At 50.8% G+C, this 14,474-nt stretch overlaps 1 protein-coding gene across 4 annotated transcripts in view; it reads left to right on the top strand.

The window, feature by feature from the left end:
• The window catches only part of ACSF3 (acyl-CoA synthetase family member 3), a 41,714-nt gene that overhangs the window by 3,144 nt on the left and 24,096 nt on the right, over positions 1 to 14,474 (top strand). For all 4 annotated transcript variants that reach the window (XR_006181451.1, XM_042885872.1, XM_042885871.1 and 1 more), the window contains exons 2-5: positions 211 to 933; positions 2,251 to 2,406; positions 10,633 to 10,787; positions 11,279 to 11,424. Coding sequence is in view for 3 of the 4 variants with exons in the window: in XM_042885872.1 (XP_042741806.1) it covers positions 241 to 933; positions 2,251 to 2,406; positions 10,633 to 10,787; positions 11,279 to 11,424 (1,150 nt within the window). In the remaining variant the exon portion in view is untranslated. The remainder of the gene's footprint in view (positions 1 to 210; positions 934 to 2,250; positions 2,407 to 10,632; positions 10,788 to 11,278; positions 11,425 to 14,474) is intronic.

Genomic DNA, 14,474 nt, shown 5'->3' with positions numbered 1-14,474 from the left:
TCTGTCTATCTGCCTGTCTATCTGTCTGTCTGTCTATCTATCTATCTATCTATCAGGGCCTAGCACGCTGGCGATACAGCAGCCTGAACCATAAACATTAATAATACAGTGGGTATTACTCAAATGAAAGCTGCCACTTTTCCTTTGTGGGAATAAACCCCTGGGTAATCGCTGCTCATACTTATCTGTTCCTATAATTGCTTTCTGCAGAATCACTCCAAAAGAAGCTCTGCTGGCAGGATGCTGCTCTCCCTGCTCTCCCCCCGTGTGAGCTGGCCTGCAAGATACCTCCTGTGTGACCTGCACTGCTGGGGGCTGCATGTGCAGAAGAGGGCTGTCTGTCCCCGCAGAGGTGTGCAAACCACATGGACAGCCAGCAGCCACCACGTCAGCCCTGTCTTCACTAGGGCTTTGACTTTCGGTGATAAAGTCGCCATCATTGACCAAAATGGTGAGCACACATACAGGGAGCTTTTCTGCCACAGCCTCCGCCTGTCCCAGGAGATCTGTAGAGTCCTGCAGTGCTCCAGCAGGGACTTGAAGGAGGAGAGGATCTCATTTTTGTGCCCCAATGATGCCTCGTATGTGATTGCCCAGTGGGCTTCTTGGATGAGTGGAGGCATAGCAGTTCCCCTGTACAAGAAGCACCCTGTGCAGCAACTGGAGTATGTGATTGAGGATTCGCAGAGCGCTCTCGTCATCGCGACAGACGAGTATGTGGGGAAAATAAGCCCTAGTGCTGAGAAGCTGGGAGTCCCAGTGCTGCCACTCAGCTTTCGTAGCAGTGGATCTGCAGATCAGACAGCGGTGGAAGACGTGCCCTTGGCATCCAGTGCTTCCTGGAAGGACAGGGGAGCCATGATAATCTACACGAGTGGGACAACGGGGAGACCAAAGGGTGTCCTCAGCACCCACGAGAATGTGCAGGCGGTGGTGAGTGCTGCTTTCTCTGCAATGCTCATGCTGAGGGAGAGGTCTTGTCCTTCCCAGGTGGTTTGGCATAACAGACCTGATTTCTGCACTACTGGGCCGTGTCCTGAAAGTCCCCAGCATTTCTGAGGTGAGCACAGGACTCAGAGTTTGAGGCTCTGAACCTCGTGCTGTGCTTGCAGCCAGGGGCACGGCTTCTGCCTCCTTTCTTGGAAAGCAGCAGAGGTCAGACCTGTTGTAAAAGGACTGCTTTCTTTGCAGTTTTCTTCACTGTGACTAGCAAGGTATCTTTGCCCATAATTGGAATATAACTTAGCCCAGCACTGCACAGTGCTGCGTGAAGTCTGTGCATTATTTAGCTATATATCCCCAAGGCAAAAAATCCATTAGCTCTCTGAGCCAAAAGGAATTAAAAGTTTGAACGAGCCTGCTGACTACCTCACCAGTTTGTTATCACTGCCTGCAACCGACAGACTCATGCCATTAGGGAAAAAGAGCAGGGAATACAGGGTGCCTTATGGACACGTCGTCGAGCTCACGCCTTTCTGGGTGCACAGATACTGCAGTGGCTGGTGCAGTAAGAGAGCCTTGATGGATAGAGCCAGGGCTTGGCTATATCGGGCAAAGAATCTGTTCCCTGACAAATATGCTGATCAGCTGGGAGGCAGCCGAAGCACTGACTGTCTTTGGTCCTGTCTCACAGAAAGCTCCCTGCCCTGTGGGAGGGGGTTGTGAATGGCATGACCAAATTCCACTGATTTTTATTTTTAGAGAGCTGGAAATAAGCTCTCCAGTTGCTAATGTTGGGCTCTGAAGAGTCTGAGGTCTAACACTTTAAAATACCCTGTTGTGAAGGGGTAATTAGAAGCTTGGTATACATTCTGTATATTCTCTTCATGGGACATCAGTTTCCTGCTCCCACTAGTTATCCTTTCACATGTGAGAAGAGCAACGTCATCGATGTCCAAACTGTGTCAGCTGAGTTCTGGAGTATTTCAGGTTTTATGTAATATTTCTGCAGGCTTATGATTTTGTGGGTCCTACTTAAAGTCATTGCTGACTTAATTCTCAGTAGCAAGGAAGGTCTGTGATCTATGTGAACACATACGTTGAAAGAGTGCAGAAGAGGTTCCTTGTGAATGCTTTATGATGGTAATTCTGCTCCTGCTGGCCCTGAAGAGGGGATTTTTGTGCCCAAGTGTTGTTCTGGGAGCGGGGGGATTTCTGGCACCAGCTGTGCAGGGGGGTGCTGGTAGGTTGGGGACCTGGGTGAAGCTTTCCTCCTGCCCTGACATGAGATTACGTGTCTTTTTCCATTAGACCACAGGGCTGGTTGAAAAATGGGAGTGGAAGAAGGAAGATGTTATTCTGCACGTGCTGCCTTTGCATCATGTCCACGGGGTGATCAATAAGCTGCTCTGTCCTCTCTGGGTGGGAGCGACATGCATCATGCTGCCCGAATTCAGCGCGCAGATGGTAAGCCTGGAGGGATCGTGTGTTGTCTTTGAAATTCAGCAGCAAGACCCCATGTGCTGTAATTAGAGCAACTCTGCAAAGAAGTTCTTAAACAATTCCAACCTTTTTGGCTGCGTGCGGTTCACCAGCTGGTAAAAACCCTTTCTGTTGGACGCTGCTCAGGTTGGGGTAAGTGTGCTCTGCTGGAGGCTGCGACTTGTTTGAGTGTGACAGACGTGAACACAACACTGTGCTGCTCCTCCTTGGAGTGTTGGGGGTCTCCTGTTGGGGGTGATCTATTCTCAGTACCCACTGAGATCATCCACACCCAGAACAAGGGTCGTTCATTTTCTGATACAAGGAGAAAGGTGGAAATATTGGATTTTTCCCTTGCACGTTGGCAGTGAGCTGCCTGAAGCTGTACTGCTGGTTGGATATTTCATTTTTAGTAGCTTGCATTTTCCACGTCCTCGATGTTTTGTGTTACATTACATGACAGAACACAGACTTCAGAGTTTCTTACAGCCTGGCTAAGAGAAATACTAATCCATGTCACTTGCATAGAAGCAGTGCTCTTGAGCTGTAGAGGTACAAGTGTAAACAGATCTGTCAGTTTAGACGTAGCAATGTAAGTGAGAGTTTGCAAACTGAGAGCTGCTTGCAGTTTTGCAGGAAAGGTGACAGGAGGGAAACCTTATTTATAAGTGTGTTTCTGCTGCATTTAGTACTGTTTGCTGGCCAAGATAGGAGGCACCAGTCTGAGTGCTCTGCTTCTGTTTTGTTCCTTGCCCGTGGTGGCAGGTAGCTGACTTACAAAGAAGATGAAAAGCAACAACCAGCAGTGAGGTAGAACAGCTTCTACAGTTACTGGCTCCTGGGAGCTGGCACTGTTCATCTACATCCCCTGATATTGGTGGTGGTGTGAGAGGCACTGGAGTTCTGGTTTGCTCTGAGATGAGCAGCGTCACTATTAAGTGAGCAATTTGAGGTCCTGGTGCCACCTGATAGCAGAAAGGGGACCTGCTTTGTCAGTGGGCAGCTTCTTGGGCAAGCTGTCAAGCCTGTGCTTTGTGGCTGAACAGGCCATTTTATGTGTCTGTGTTTATTCATGTGGCAGGCAGCTTTGTCATGCTGGAAGGACAAAGAGCAAACGCACAGGGTGCACCCGGAACCCCTTGATGCTGTGACTCTGCTGTGGAGCTGAGTTTGGACTCTGATCTGAGTGAACTGATGACCATGTGATTCTTAGCTGCTTATTTCTGCTTCTCAGAGAGGCAACCACAGAATATGTGCACTTCCCTTCTTGTTTCAAGATGGCCCTGGCACCTGAAAACCCCACTGGTGGCTGAGCACCGGTTCTTCCGAGGGGAAAAGCCCCAGAATCACAGAGGGGCAGCTCTGCATTCACATCTCCAGAAGGATGCTGTTGTAGAGGAAGGGCAGTGAGGTGCCCTGGCAGCTGGAGCTGGTGATATCTTCTTGATAATGGCTGCCCAGCTTACCTGCTGCCATCTTAATGGTGTCACCCCACGGAGCGTTCTGTGCACACAGCTTGGGGTGCAGCAGGGATGCATGCCCGTCAGAGCTAGGGCTCAGAGCATTGTCCAGGCACTGCTAGGAGGCAGCTGGTGTGGAGCAGAGGAGCGTGCCGATAGCCTGGAAGCAAAGCCAAGCCCTCTGGAGGGCGCGTTTCTCCACATCCTGTGCCGCTGGTGATTGATCGTCCCTTACACCCCATGTGTTTTTCTGTGCTCTCTCCCGACATCTGCAAATCAATGAGCTGACATTGAAGGATGGGTCCGGGTGCCTGCAGCAGGGTGCCTGCCTGCTGCCTCTGATCAAAGCCCTCTGCTGGAGCCAGCAGTGAGGGCGAGTGAGGACAGCGCTGGGGCCATCGCACTGACCCTGGAGGTTGGACTTGAGCAGAGGTCGGCGCGGTGAGTGAAGTTCTGGGGGCTCTCAGGTGCACTTGGGCTCTGAAGGACATCCTTTGCTTTTCTATTCTTTTTATTCCCTTTATTTTTCCGAGGGCCTCCCCTGGGAGCTGAAAGTGGTTTGATCGACACTACAAAGAAAGCACATGAGGGTAAATAAGGCTTTCTTGTGGAGTTTAATGCAAGCTGCCTTTCAGTTCCGGTCTATTTTCACCAGCTGTTTACAAAATACCCTTTGCTACTGAAATCAGCTTTCAGAGTTTCAGTGGAGGATTTTGCAAAAGGAGCCCGAGTTTTGCTCTGCGCTTTTTCTCTTGGTTGCACCTTGAGAAAGCAGCCAATTATAGTGTGATATAAAGAAACCCGGATGGCAGCTAAAACACTTGACAGCCTGATCAAAACAAGGCTGGGAACTTACTCTCAACCTGCTGCAGGCACATTTAGCCTTGAGTGATACTGGCACGGGTTCAAGAGAAACCGCAACAGCATACCCGATGTGTGTTTGGTTTCTAATCACCAACACTTCATTATACAAAATAAATACTTTATTATTACAGCCTTTATTAAATTACATAATTTGTGGTGTGCCTTATAGTCAGATACTGATGCCAGTCTGGTTCCAGTGGTGGTAACAGTGCTCTTTATTTTTTCCCCTTGGTTAGAAGGCGCTCTGAGCCCCAGGCCAGGACTTGTCGCTCCTTGCATCTTTCAGACCCTTCCGCCTGTTTTTGGGAACTGTCCAAGGAAAGGTTAAAAATCAAGCTGTAAAATAACCTCCGTGTCCTGACCAACATCCACTCTCTCACCAAAACAGCATCTGATGCCCAGGGCTGCGTGCGAGCTATTGGTGAGGCCACAGGGGCTCATTAAAGTGTATTGAGCTGCCTCAAGCGTGAAAGTTGCTGCATAAAATCAGATTCTTTTTATTAAATGAGGACATCCATTACTTTGCACCAGCTACTGTACATGTTATAATTCACTTTATAGCACCATCTGTTAAGGCTGTCTCGCTTAAGCTTTTTGCAGCATCTTTTTATTGTAAGTTATTAAAAAATATGGCTGCATCTATTAATCATTTATTAATAAAGGCTTTATAAATGGACCCATACTTCCCAGCAGCACAGTCAGTTCATCCACGCTGTGCAAGTCCCCACTGCATGGGCTCAGTGTGATGCTGGGAGCCCCCCCAGCTGCTGCCTGCCCTGGGGGCCATGGCAGCAGCACCCAGCACTGCAAGAGTGCTTCACTGCCTGGAAGGGACAGCTCTGAGCACAGTGACATCTCCGTGCTGCTGTGGGCATGCACAGTGGGCAGAATGGCATCTGGGAGCTCGTTCCTCCCAGCAGCTGTGTGGGGCGAGGGCAGCTCTGATGTTATTTTTGTTTTCAGCTGAGCGTGAGAACAGGGAGGGCAGAATGCTTTGAAGTCAGAGCGAGCTGCAGCCGAAGGATCCCTTTGTGGCCCTCCTGGCAGAGCTTGCTTCCAGGCTGCATGCTTCTCCAGCTGCATGCAGGCAGCAGCATTTCCCAGTGACTTCTGAACCCACACTTACAGAGTCGGGGCACCCTGAGCCCACTGCCTGCTGAGGTTTTTGGCCAATGTGGGTTCATTCTGAGTTTGGACAGTGAGAACTGCTTGTCTTGCCTTGGGGCACTGCTGCTGCCGCCTGGACAGGAGGGAGCAAATGCTTAAGGGATGAATGTTCAGTTGAGAAAGGCTGTCAGCTGGTTGCATTCAACACAAGGTCAGATCCTGGTAGCTCTTCAGCAGGGGGGATGGAGGAGAGTTTTAGGAATCTGAGCTCACTGTGGTCCTTGCTGCCCCTTTGGCTCTCCAGGTCCTGAGCTGCGGTGCACTGCCTGCAGAGTGACAGCCGTGTCTCTGCCCTGCAGGCACTTTGTCGGTAAGCATGTTGAGATGCAGGTTTGTCACCCTAAGGTTGTTTTGGTGCCACAGTCACTGTGGCTGACTCTGTGTCTCTAAGGTTTGTACCTTCTAAAAATGTTTTACAGCGAGGTGAGGGCCGGGTGCTGCTGCATTGTGCCTCTGTTTGGTGGCCTTGTGAGGTCCCATGGCACAGGAGCACAGTTGCCTGCAGGGAGGAAGAGCATGCACCGTGGTCCTGAGCCTCTCCCCATGATCTGTCACTTCTGCAGACACCAGCCTCGATGATTTAGGCATTGTTTTTATAATCAAAGCAAGTGCAAGCACACAGGGTTCTGATCTGCAACAACCAAGCACCAAAAGGGCGGTGTGCTGGGATGGCCTGTCCCATACTGTTTCAGCTGGAGCAAGGCACTCCTCTTTTCATTCTGCTCCAGACTCAAAGGGGAGGCGGCGGAGGGAGGAGCAGGTCGCTGCTGAATGGGTTGTGTTTGATCACTTCTCACAGACCTGGCTTTCAAAAGTTAGTGTTTTTCTTCCTGTCTCCCCAGCTCTGCCGTCTGTCCTCAGCATCTGCTCGGGAGTAATGTCTTTTCATGTGTGTGGGGAGAAAGAAGAGATGGAACCGGAGCCTGTCATATTTACTTATATTCCTGGCTCCCAGGGAAGGCACTTGCTCCTTTCAGTATGCCTGCAGCACAGGAAGGGTTTAAAAGCTTCAGCCTGGAATAGAGAGGGGCCATCAAACTGCACTGATGAATAAATGATTAAAACCCGAGTCGCGTGGAGCACAAACAGTTTGGGGTTGCAACACACACGAGGCGAAGCCACCGAGGGCCTGGTTTCCCTTTGAAGAGAGGACTGTTTCCTTTTGTGCATGCTGCTCCCCAGCAGCAGCTCTGCTTGGCTGCAGCCACTGTTGCTCTCACACAGATCGGCGGGCAGCGCTACCTGCACGGCAGAGATCGATGCGCAACACAAAGCCAGCTCCTGGATCAAAAGGAGAAGTAAAAGGATGATTTAACCTTGCATTAGAGGTATTGTTGCTGCTGAAAAGGTTTAAAAAATATATATAAATTCAATAACCACTGAAAATGATACCATAATTTTATAAGGGAGAGAGGAGCTGTTGTGTCTGTCAATAGAGGTAGCGGTACGGGTCGTCTATTATCTGTTTGGGTTTAATGGGAAAATCCATGCTGATTTTCCCTTTCCTTTCAGCTTTTAGGCATTTTTGCCCACGTCTCTTCTGGCTCCTTTTGGAGCCTTGCATCAGGCAAAGGCTGCCTGGACTTAGCATACAAATTGCCACTGCCACCTTCCCTTTCCTCTGCTTCAGAAGGTGCCCAGGTTCTGATAGATCTGCTGGTTTCTGTCTGCTTTATACCATCACACGTTTTCCTCTGAGGGCAAAGGCTCTGTTAAGGAAGGAAAAATTGCTGCCTTTTCTTCTCTGTGCTGCATCCCTTCCTTCAGGTGATGTTAGCAGTTCTGGATGCAGGCTGGGGAGGCTGCTGCAGGGAAGGACAATCTATGGGAGCAGCTTGTGTGTTCCTCCTGCCTCATTCACCACCATGCCATCTGCATGCTGTAAGAAATACGTGGGAAAATCTTGCAGCTTGGCCTCACTGGGATTGTTTTAGACCCTCTGGTGTCATTTTTTCCTCTCTCTCTCTCTCTCTTTTTTTTCCCTCTCATTTCCTGCTGGCAAAATCCCACCGGCCAGCCCATGGAATTGCCCAGATACGCTTTTGTGCAGTGGGAGGGGAAGAAAATCAGGAATGTCAGAGGGCTCTTGGGAACAGAAGGTCTTCTGCTTTGCTGGCTCAGGCAGCCTGTCCTGTAAGCCAGCAGTGCTGCGTGCCTGCCCTGGGCTTTTGCTGCCATCATTGCTAATGGGAAGCTGTACCCATTCTTGTTTTCTTGCAGCTAGAAACAGTTTGATTCAAGCCCTTGTTCATTTTAAATGAAGTTCTGGTCCACTCCACGCCATCTCCTGAACGTATTCCATCTAAAGACTGGTACTTTCCTATGCTTTGCACTATAGTGACGATTTAAAGGCTCAGTGTTTCAGCCAGAGGGCTGTGCCCCACTGAACATCCCCAGAGCCAGGCTGGTGGGTGATGGCATCTCTGGGCTCCCTGCAGGCAGGCAGAGCAGGGGGTGCATTTGTGACAGAGGTCTCAGGTGAGCAAAAGAAAAAGAAACAGTGGGCTGCCAATATCCTGTCTGCAGGTGATTGATGTGGTGACAGTGACACGTCGGGTAACAGGGAGGGAGAGATGGATCTCAGTGCTCTAAACCTGACGGTGTCAGAGGATGCTGTGTGTGGGAAGGGCAAAGCTGGCCCCTAGCTGGAGGCCAGCCAAGTCCCCGGCTTGATCGATTAGTCCCAGGTAATGAGGCTTTCCCAGATCCTTCTCTTAAACCATGAAGTTCTAGTTATAAAGCAGCACTAGCTGTTTCAGCTGGCTGGGCAGCAACAAGCCCTCTGGACGCCTGTGGGTCTGCAGAGAGCTGGGGGCTGCCAGCCTTGTGCCGCAGCTCGGTGCTTAGCGCTGCTACAACACATGGTCGGGATCCAGATTTGGCTGAGCAGCAGCAGAACAGGTGGGGATGTTTGGCTGTCAGCAGATCGGCCCAGCAGCGGCTGGTGGCACGCATCCAAAGGCAGCTGCTTATCTTCGGGAAGGGGCTGCTGCTGGGGCGAGCCGGGCTGACACAGAGCTGCTCCCATGGCCAGGATGGTGGCACAAAGGGTTTTATCTGGGGCAGGAGCTGAGCAGATGTGCGAGGACAGGGGGATCCTGGGGTGCAGCAGAGAGCTGTGTTTTGGAGTGATGGCGTCGGGTGTTTGTTTGCTTTGTTGTTGTTGTTTTTTAATCCGAATGCATGTGAAAATAAATCTGCCGCACAGCCAGTCAGACTGGAAGTCTGCCCGTGCTCCCCACAGCTGCTCTGGGCTTCTGCAGGCAAATCACACGGCGAGGATCGAGCAGCTCCAAACGTCTGTCTCCCATCAGTTCTTTGGCACAGGCCCGGTGCCTGCTTGCTGTCACCTGTTCCCCTGCCCAAGGCAATGGCTCGATGGAGCACCAGGGGGAGAGGAGCAGATCCCTGGCTTTGGAGATCTCTCTCTCTCTGTGCTGCTGCCTCAAATGGGAAAAATGCTGTGAGGCTGAAGAGAAAAAGACCTTTGGGGAGAGAGGCTGGGAGACATATAGTAGGGGTCAAATCCTCCTCGATGCAATTTTGCCTGTTCTGCTTTCATTCAGGGCTTCGTGCTGACGGGGGTGCCTGCAGTGTTGGGGCATGGCTGTGTTGTCGGTCATTGCAGACACACTGCGTTCCTTTTCTGCTCCTCTCAACGCCCAGAGGGGCTCACAGTAATCGTGTCCCAGCTCCCATGGCTCTGGGGGTGTCCTTAGGTCCCAACCCCACGCCTGGTGGCTTCCCACTGTGTGCATCCCTTGGGTGGGACACTGCTTCTGTTGGATGTGTAGGGCTGCATTAAGAACAACGTGGCGCCGACGGGGTTTTCTAAGGGCTGATTGTTCTGAAGCAGCCAAGTGAGGGCTGGCAGGGAGAGGTGGTGCTGGTGCAGTGAAGTAGAAAGTAATGAAATAGAGCCCGAGCGAGCAGGACGGAGGGGAAAGGGGCAGCGCACACAGCAGCACCCGGGGTGACAGCATGAAGGAGAATCACTTGTTCACCTCCAATCAATTCATGCTTTTTTTTTCACCACCGCACGCGCCTGTGTGCAGCTGAGCGTGTGCTGGGAGGGAGGGAGGGGAGGCGAGCAGTGTCAGGAGCTGTTAGGAAATACATTTGTCAACAACAGGGCAGGGAGAAAGGAGAGGGAGAGGTGGCCGTCACCGGAGCTGAGCGGGCCAGAGCCATTTATTTATTGATGGCTTTGTATCCTTCCTGCCTTGGGGAGGACTCACCTGGAGGGAAGAGTGACAACGTGTGGAAGAAATGGCTCTAATTTCAATATGTATGTCTGCTTGTTGCTAACTGCTCCCAAGTGGAGCTGCTCAGCCAGTGCAGTATCTGGGGTCACTCATTCCTCTCCAGCAGAGCCAGCTGCTGGACTTTGGTTCAGTTGATGGGTCCTCAAAGCTTTGGGTCCATGGGCTCCTATTTGCTTGTGTATGACTCTGTCTTTCCTCTCTGGAAAGCTGGCAGCTTTGCGTGGCCTTTGAAGAGTTCTGTATGCTCACAGAATTGACTTCTTCTGCCCTGGGCTCTCTTCATCAGCTGTACCAAAACGTGCCATTTCCATCTTGTGGTCATTGAGTGTGAAAGTGATGGGTGATCCCTTGCTGAGAAAAAGCTGGGAAGTTGGCAGTGACAGTGCTGACCATCACTTCCCTCTACTCTTAATATCTGGGTATATACGTACGCATACATGGTGCCTCTTTCCTAGGTTTGGAAGAAGTTCCTGAGCTCCCAGGCTCCCCGTGTCAACGTCTTCATGGCAGTGCCCACCATCTATGCCAAGCTGATAGAATACTACGATGAGCATTTCTCTCAGCCCCAAGTGCAGGACTTTGTGCGTGCCTTTTGCCAGGAGAACATCAGGTAGGTGGGTGCTGCACATCCTGCTGCCCCCAGCTCTGCACCAGGCAGGGGCTGCTGTGGCTGTTGCACCAAGTTTTCTTTTGGACTTCACCTCCTCACCACCAGGCAGGTTGTAGTGCTGTGGGATCTCTCTGACAAGAACAGGGGTGACATTATTTAATTATGAGCTGCTCTTGCGTGGTAAAGCCAGAAGGGGTCTGCCTGCTTATTATACGTGTCACCCGATGTGATACAAGACTGAGAACTTCATCCTGCAGCCCACAGATCCCTACAGATGCTGCTGCTTGTGCTGCAGAATCTCTTAGGAGGCCATCCTGTCTTAACTTAGATCCCCCTATTAGACAGAGAATCTCTTCTGCGTGAGGAATATCTTGGATACTGGCTGAAGGCTTTTGGGTCTTGTAGGGTTTTACATACATGCAGGCTTTACATAACATTTTGTTGGAATGAAAACTCCTTAGATGCTTTCTTATATGGTTTTCCATGTGCAGGTTGATGGTGTCAGGCTCTGCAGCCCTGCCTGTGCCTGTCCTGAAGAAGTGGAAGGCCATCACTGGGCACACTTTGCTGGAGAGGTATGGGATGACAGAGATTGGGATGGCACTTTCCAACCCTCTGCATGGAGTCCGTGTCCCAGGTAGGAGTCTGGAGAAGGTGACACCAATCAGAGGTGTTTTGCTCTCAAGCATTCTTGTTTATTCTCACCACAGAGAACACACATCTTGTCACTGTTTGTCATAACTGGGGAGAAGACTGTGTTGTGAGCAACGATGCTGGTAGAGGAACTGGCATTGGGAAGGTAGGACAAGCCACGAGTGTGTGTGCAGAGCTTGCACTGATACACACCAACCCAGCTAGGCCAGGTCTGTCCTGGAGGCAGAGTACACACAATGTACTCTGCTTGATGATTTCCAAAGTCCTAATGAGTTCAAACACTGTGATGGGATGGCATCTTCAGCTTCTGCTTTGTGAAGTTGTATTTGCATAGGATGTTGACACAGGGCTCTCCACAGAGCAGCTCGTGTCCCGTCAGTCAGTACTGAACACTTAAAATAGGGTGTCTGTTCACTCTTATTTTAGTGCAACTCTCTTGACTCTTCAGGAGTTAGGAATTGTCACACCTCGTCGTATGCTCTGGCTCTGTTCTCTCCTTGTCTTCCCTCACTTCTCGTAGCTACGCTTTGTGACTCCTCTCAATATCTGTGGTTTTATGTAACCTAGAAATAAATTGATCTCAAACATTAAAAATATCAAATGCCCCCACCCTCCCTTTGGTTATAAACGTGGCCATCTGTCTGACAAGCAACCCAGCCCACCACTATGCCACCTTCTCCTCCCCACATGCTGTCTGCACATGCATGGCACCATATGCATCATTTTGGTCTCTGGTCTCCTGGGGACCGTTGTTACCCAGGTGGGACTGTCCTGTGCCTTGTGGCTTCCCCTCACACCCCAGTCCTGCTGGTTGTAGCAGCTGTGCCCTTGAAGGGATTGCACAGGGTGAGGAGAAGCCACAGCTTCCCCCAGCATTGGCTCCTGAAACTGAGAACAGCTTGGGGACAGCGCAAAATACAAAGTGCAGTTAACTTCTGCAGTGTAGTTGTGATTCCCCCAGTCTGGCCAGTGCTTGCTTGCATGCTGGAGAAGGGAAACTCAATTCCCACCTGCACGAGCTTGAGCTCTCTGTGAGCCCCAAGGTGTAGGATGGTGGCTTGAGGTCGTCTGGATATCATAGCAGCCTTGTTATATTTGCTTTTTATTTCATCTTTTGTAGGGGAAATGAGTGGAGGCTCTCAATTTCCCTGGAGACATAAAGGCTGTGTGGATAAGGCAGAAATGGACACCAGGAAAGGCAGTTTTAATTCCAGAGATGTGTCCACGTGCTCTTGAGCAGAGGCTGTGTGTAGCCTCTGGCATTACCAGGTCTGTAGGGGACATGGGGACAAATAATCTCATACAGCTGCGAGCAGAGGAGCTGGGATAAAGGCTAAGTGTCTGTCACACAGCCACTGAGCTGGGGCTCACTGCAGCCCCACGAAAGGAGAGAGAAGAATCTCACAAAGGTGTGGATCAGCCAGGAACCTTACAGACAGAGAGCTATGATTGAATAGGCTTGCTTAATTTATTTCAGGAAGTGTCAGTTGGGAAGCAGATGGGTGCAGCTGAGGCATAATTTACTGGAGCTGTGAAAAGCTTTTGATATAGTACCCTATTAGAGGCTGGGATGTAAGGTCACCAGGTACAGCAGAGTATCCACCATGAATGAGTCAGCTGAGAAATGCAGCAGTGGCTGAGGCAGGAGGAGCAGTGAGCTTCCTGCAAAACAGTGTTCTGGGGACAGATGCTAGGCAGCAGCTGACAGCAGACCCACTTGCTGGCCACAGCTTTATTTTAGCACAAAAGAGTGCATCAAGCATGGCCAGGCAGCAAGGCTGTGCTGGAAGAGCCCTGTGGTTGCAGCATACTCATAAAGAGATGGTGGAGATGGGGCCTCAGCAGGCATCAATGTGTTAAACATAATGCAAGAGCTTGCTGGGCATGGCCAGAGCTGAAGCAGCAGATATTGAGGTTGACTGGGATGACTTTGGTGTCTGAGGTACGGGTTGGCAACCCACAGCAGGGGTTGGAACTGGATGAGCTTTAAGGACCCTTCCAAGCCAAGCCATTCTATGACTTTATGGCTCCGTGACTTCAGACATTTCTCTCAGTAACATTCATTGCCACTGGAAAGCTCCAAAGAGGGAATGTGCCCGTCCCAAAAGTGATCCATCCCAGCCTTCAGATTGCAGGTTCCCTTGGTGAGGTGAACCCAAGAACCCTCACAGCTGCCAGCGGGTTTCTCTCAGAGCAGAAGCAGCGCACATCCTGCTCTGCCGCTTCACGGCCTTCCTTCTGCCTCTGAGGAGAGGTGCTGGGGTTGTCCTGCCCTCCTTCACCCCCTGGTGGGGCTGGGGAAGGGCAGAGCCCTCCATGTCCAACAGGTGTCCTTGGTGCTGTGGCACTGCCCCATAGGGCGCAGATCCAGAAGGCCAGGGAAAGGGGGGAGTTCTCCTTTCCTAAAGAAGAAAAGATGAAAGATTTGAAAGATAAATGTTTGCTTGTATATGGTTAAAACCCTGCTTAAAATGCCTCTGTTTTCACCAGCTCTCATTCTAATCCCCCTGGTGCTGTTACTGTGAAGGGAGATGAATAATTCATGGCTGGAGAATGCCTCACTGGGCCTAATCACCACTTTAATTGGAGGTTTAGATCAGAGGCAGCTAATAGCTCCTACAGCAGGGACTCGGTGTATTGTTGACAGTGAGATCGCTGAGTGCCTTATCGTTGGCCTGTTTCAATTCTCCCAGGACAGCACTGCACATAACAGCATCAAGGTCCCCAGATACCGGAGGACACAGACCGCAGGGCCAATTAAATTTATCTGGGAAGAGCTGACAACTTTTTTAAACAGAGGAGAGCCGGTGAGGAAGAATAATGGTGTCAGTCCTTCCTGACTGCAGCCTGACAGTGTGAACGTGCTGCCAGCTTTGCTGAGCATCCTGGAGTGTGAGGGCTGGGAAGAGCTGAAAGGGCGCAGGGAGGGGAAAGAGCAGGGAGTGCTCCTGGTTCCAGTTCTGAGAGGTGGGCTGTGCTGAATTTCGACTCCCTTCTGATGACACCTGATTTGGGACTCAGATCCCCTCCCTG

This window comes from Lagopus leucura, unplaced genomic scaffold (genome assembly GCF_019238085.1).
Source record: "Lagopus leucura isolate 7727_CA_CO unplaced genomic scaffold, USGS_WTPT01 Super-Scaffold_100053, whole genome shotgun sequence".
NCBI classification, from domain to species: domain Eukaryota; kingdom Metazoa; phylum Chordata; class Aves; order Galliformes; family Phasianidae; genus Lagopus; species Lagopus leucura.
The sequence above is the reverse complement of the archived record's forward strand: the minus strand, read 5'-3'. Positions and strand labels throughout refer to the sequence as shown.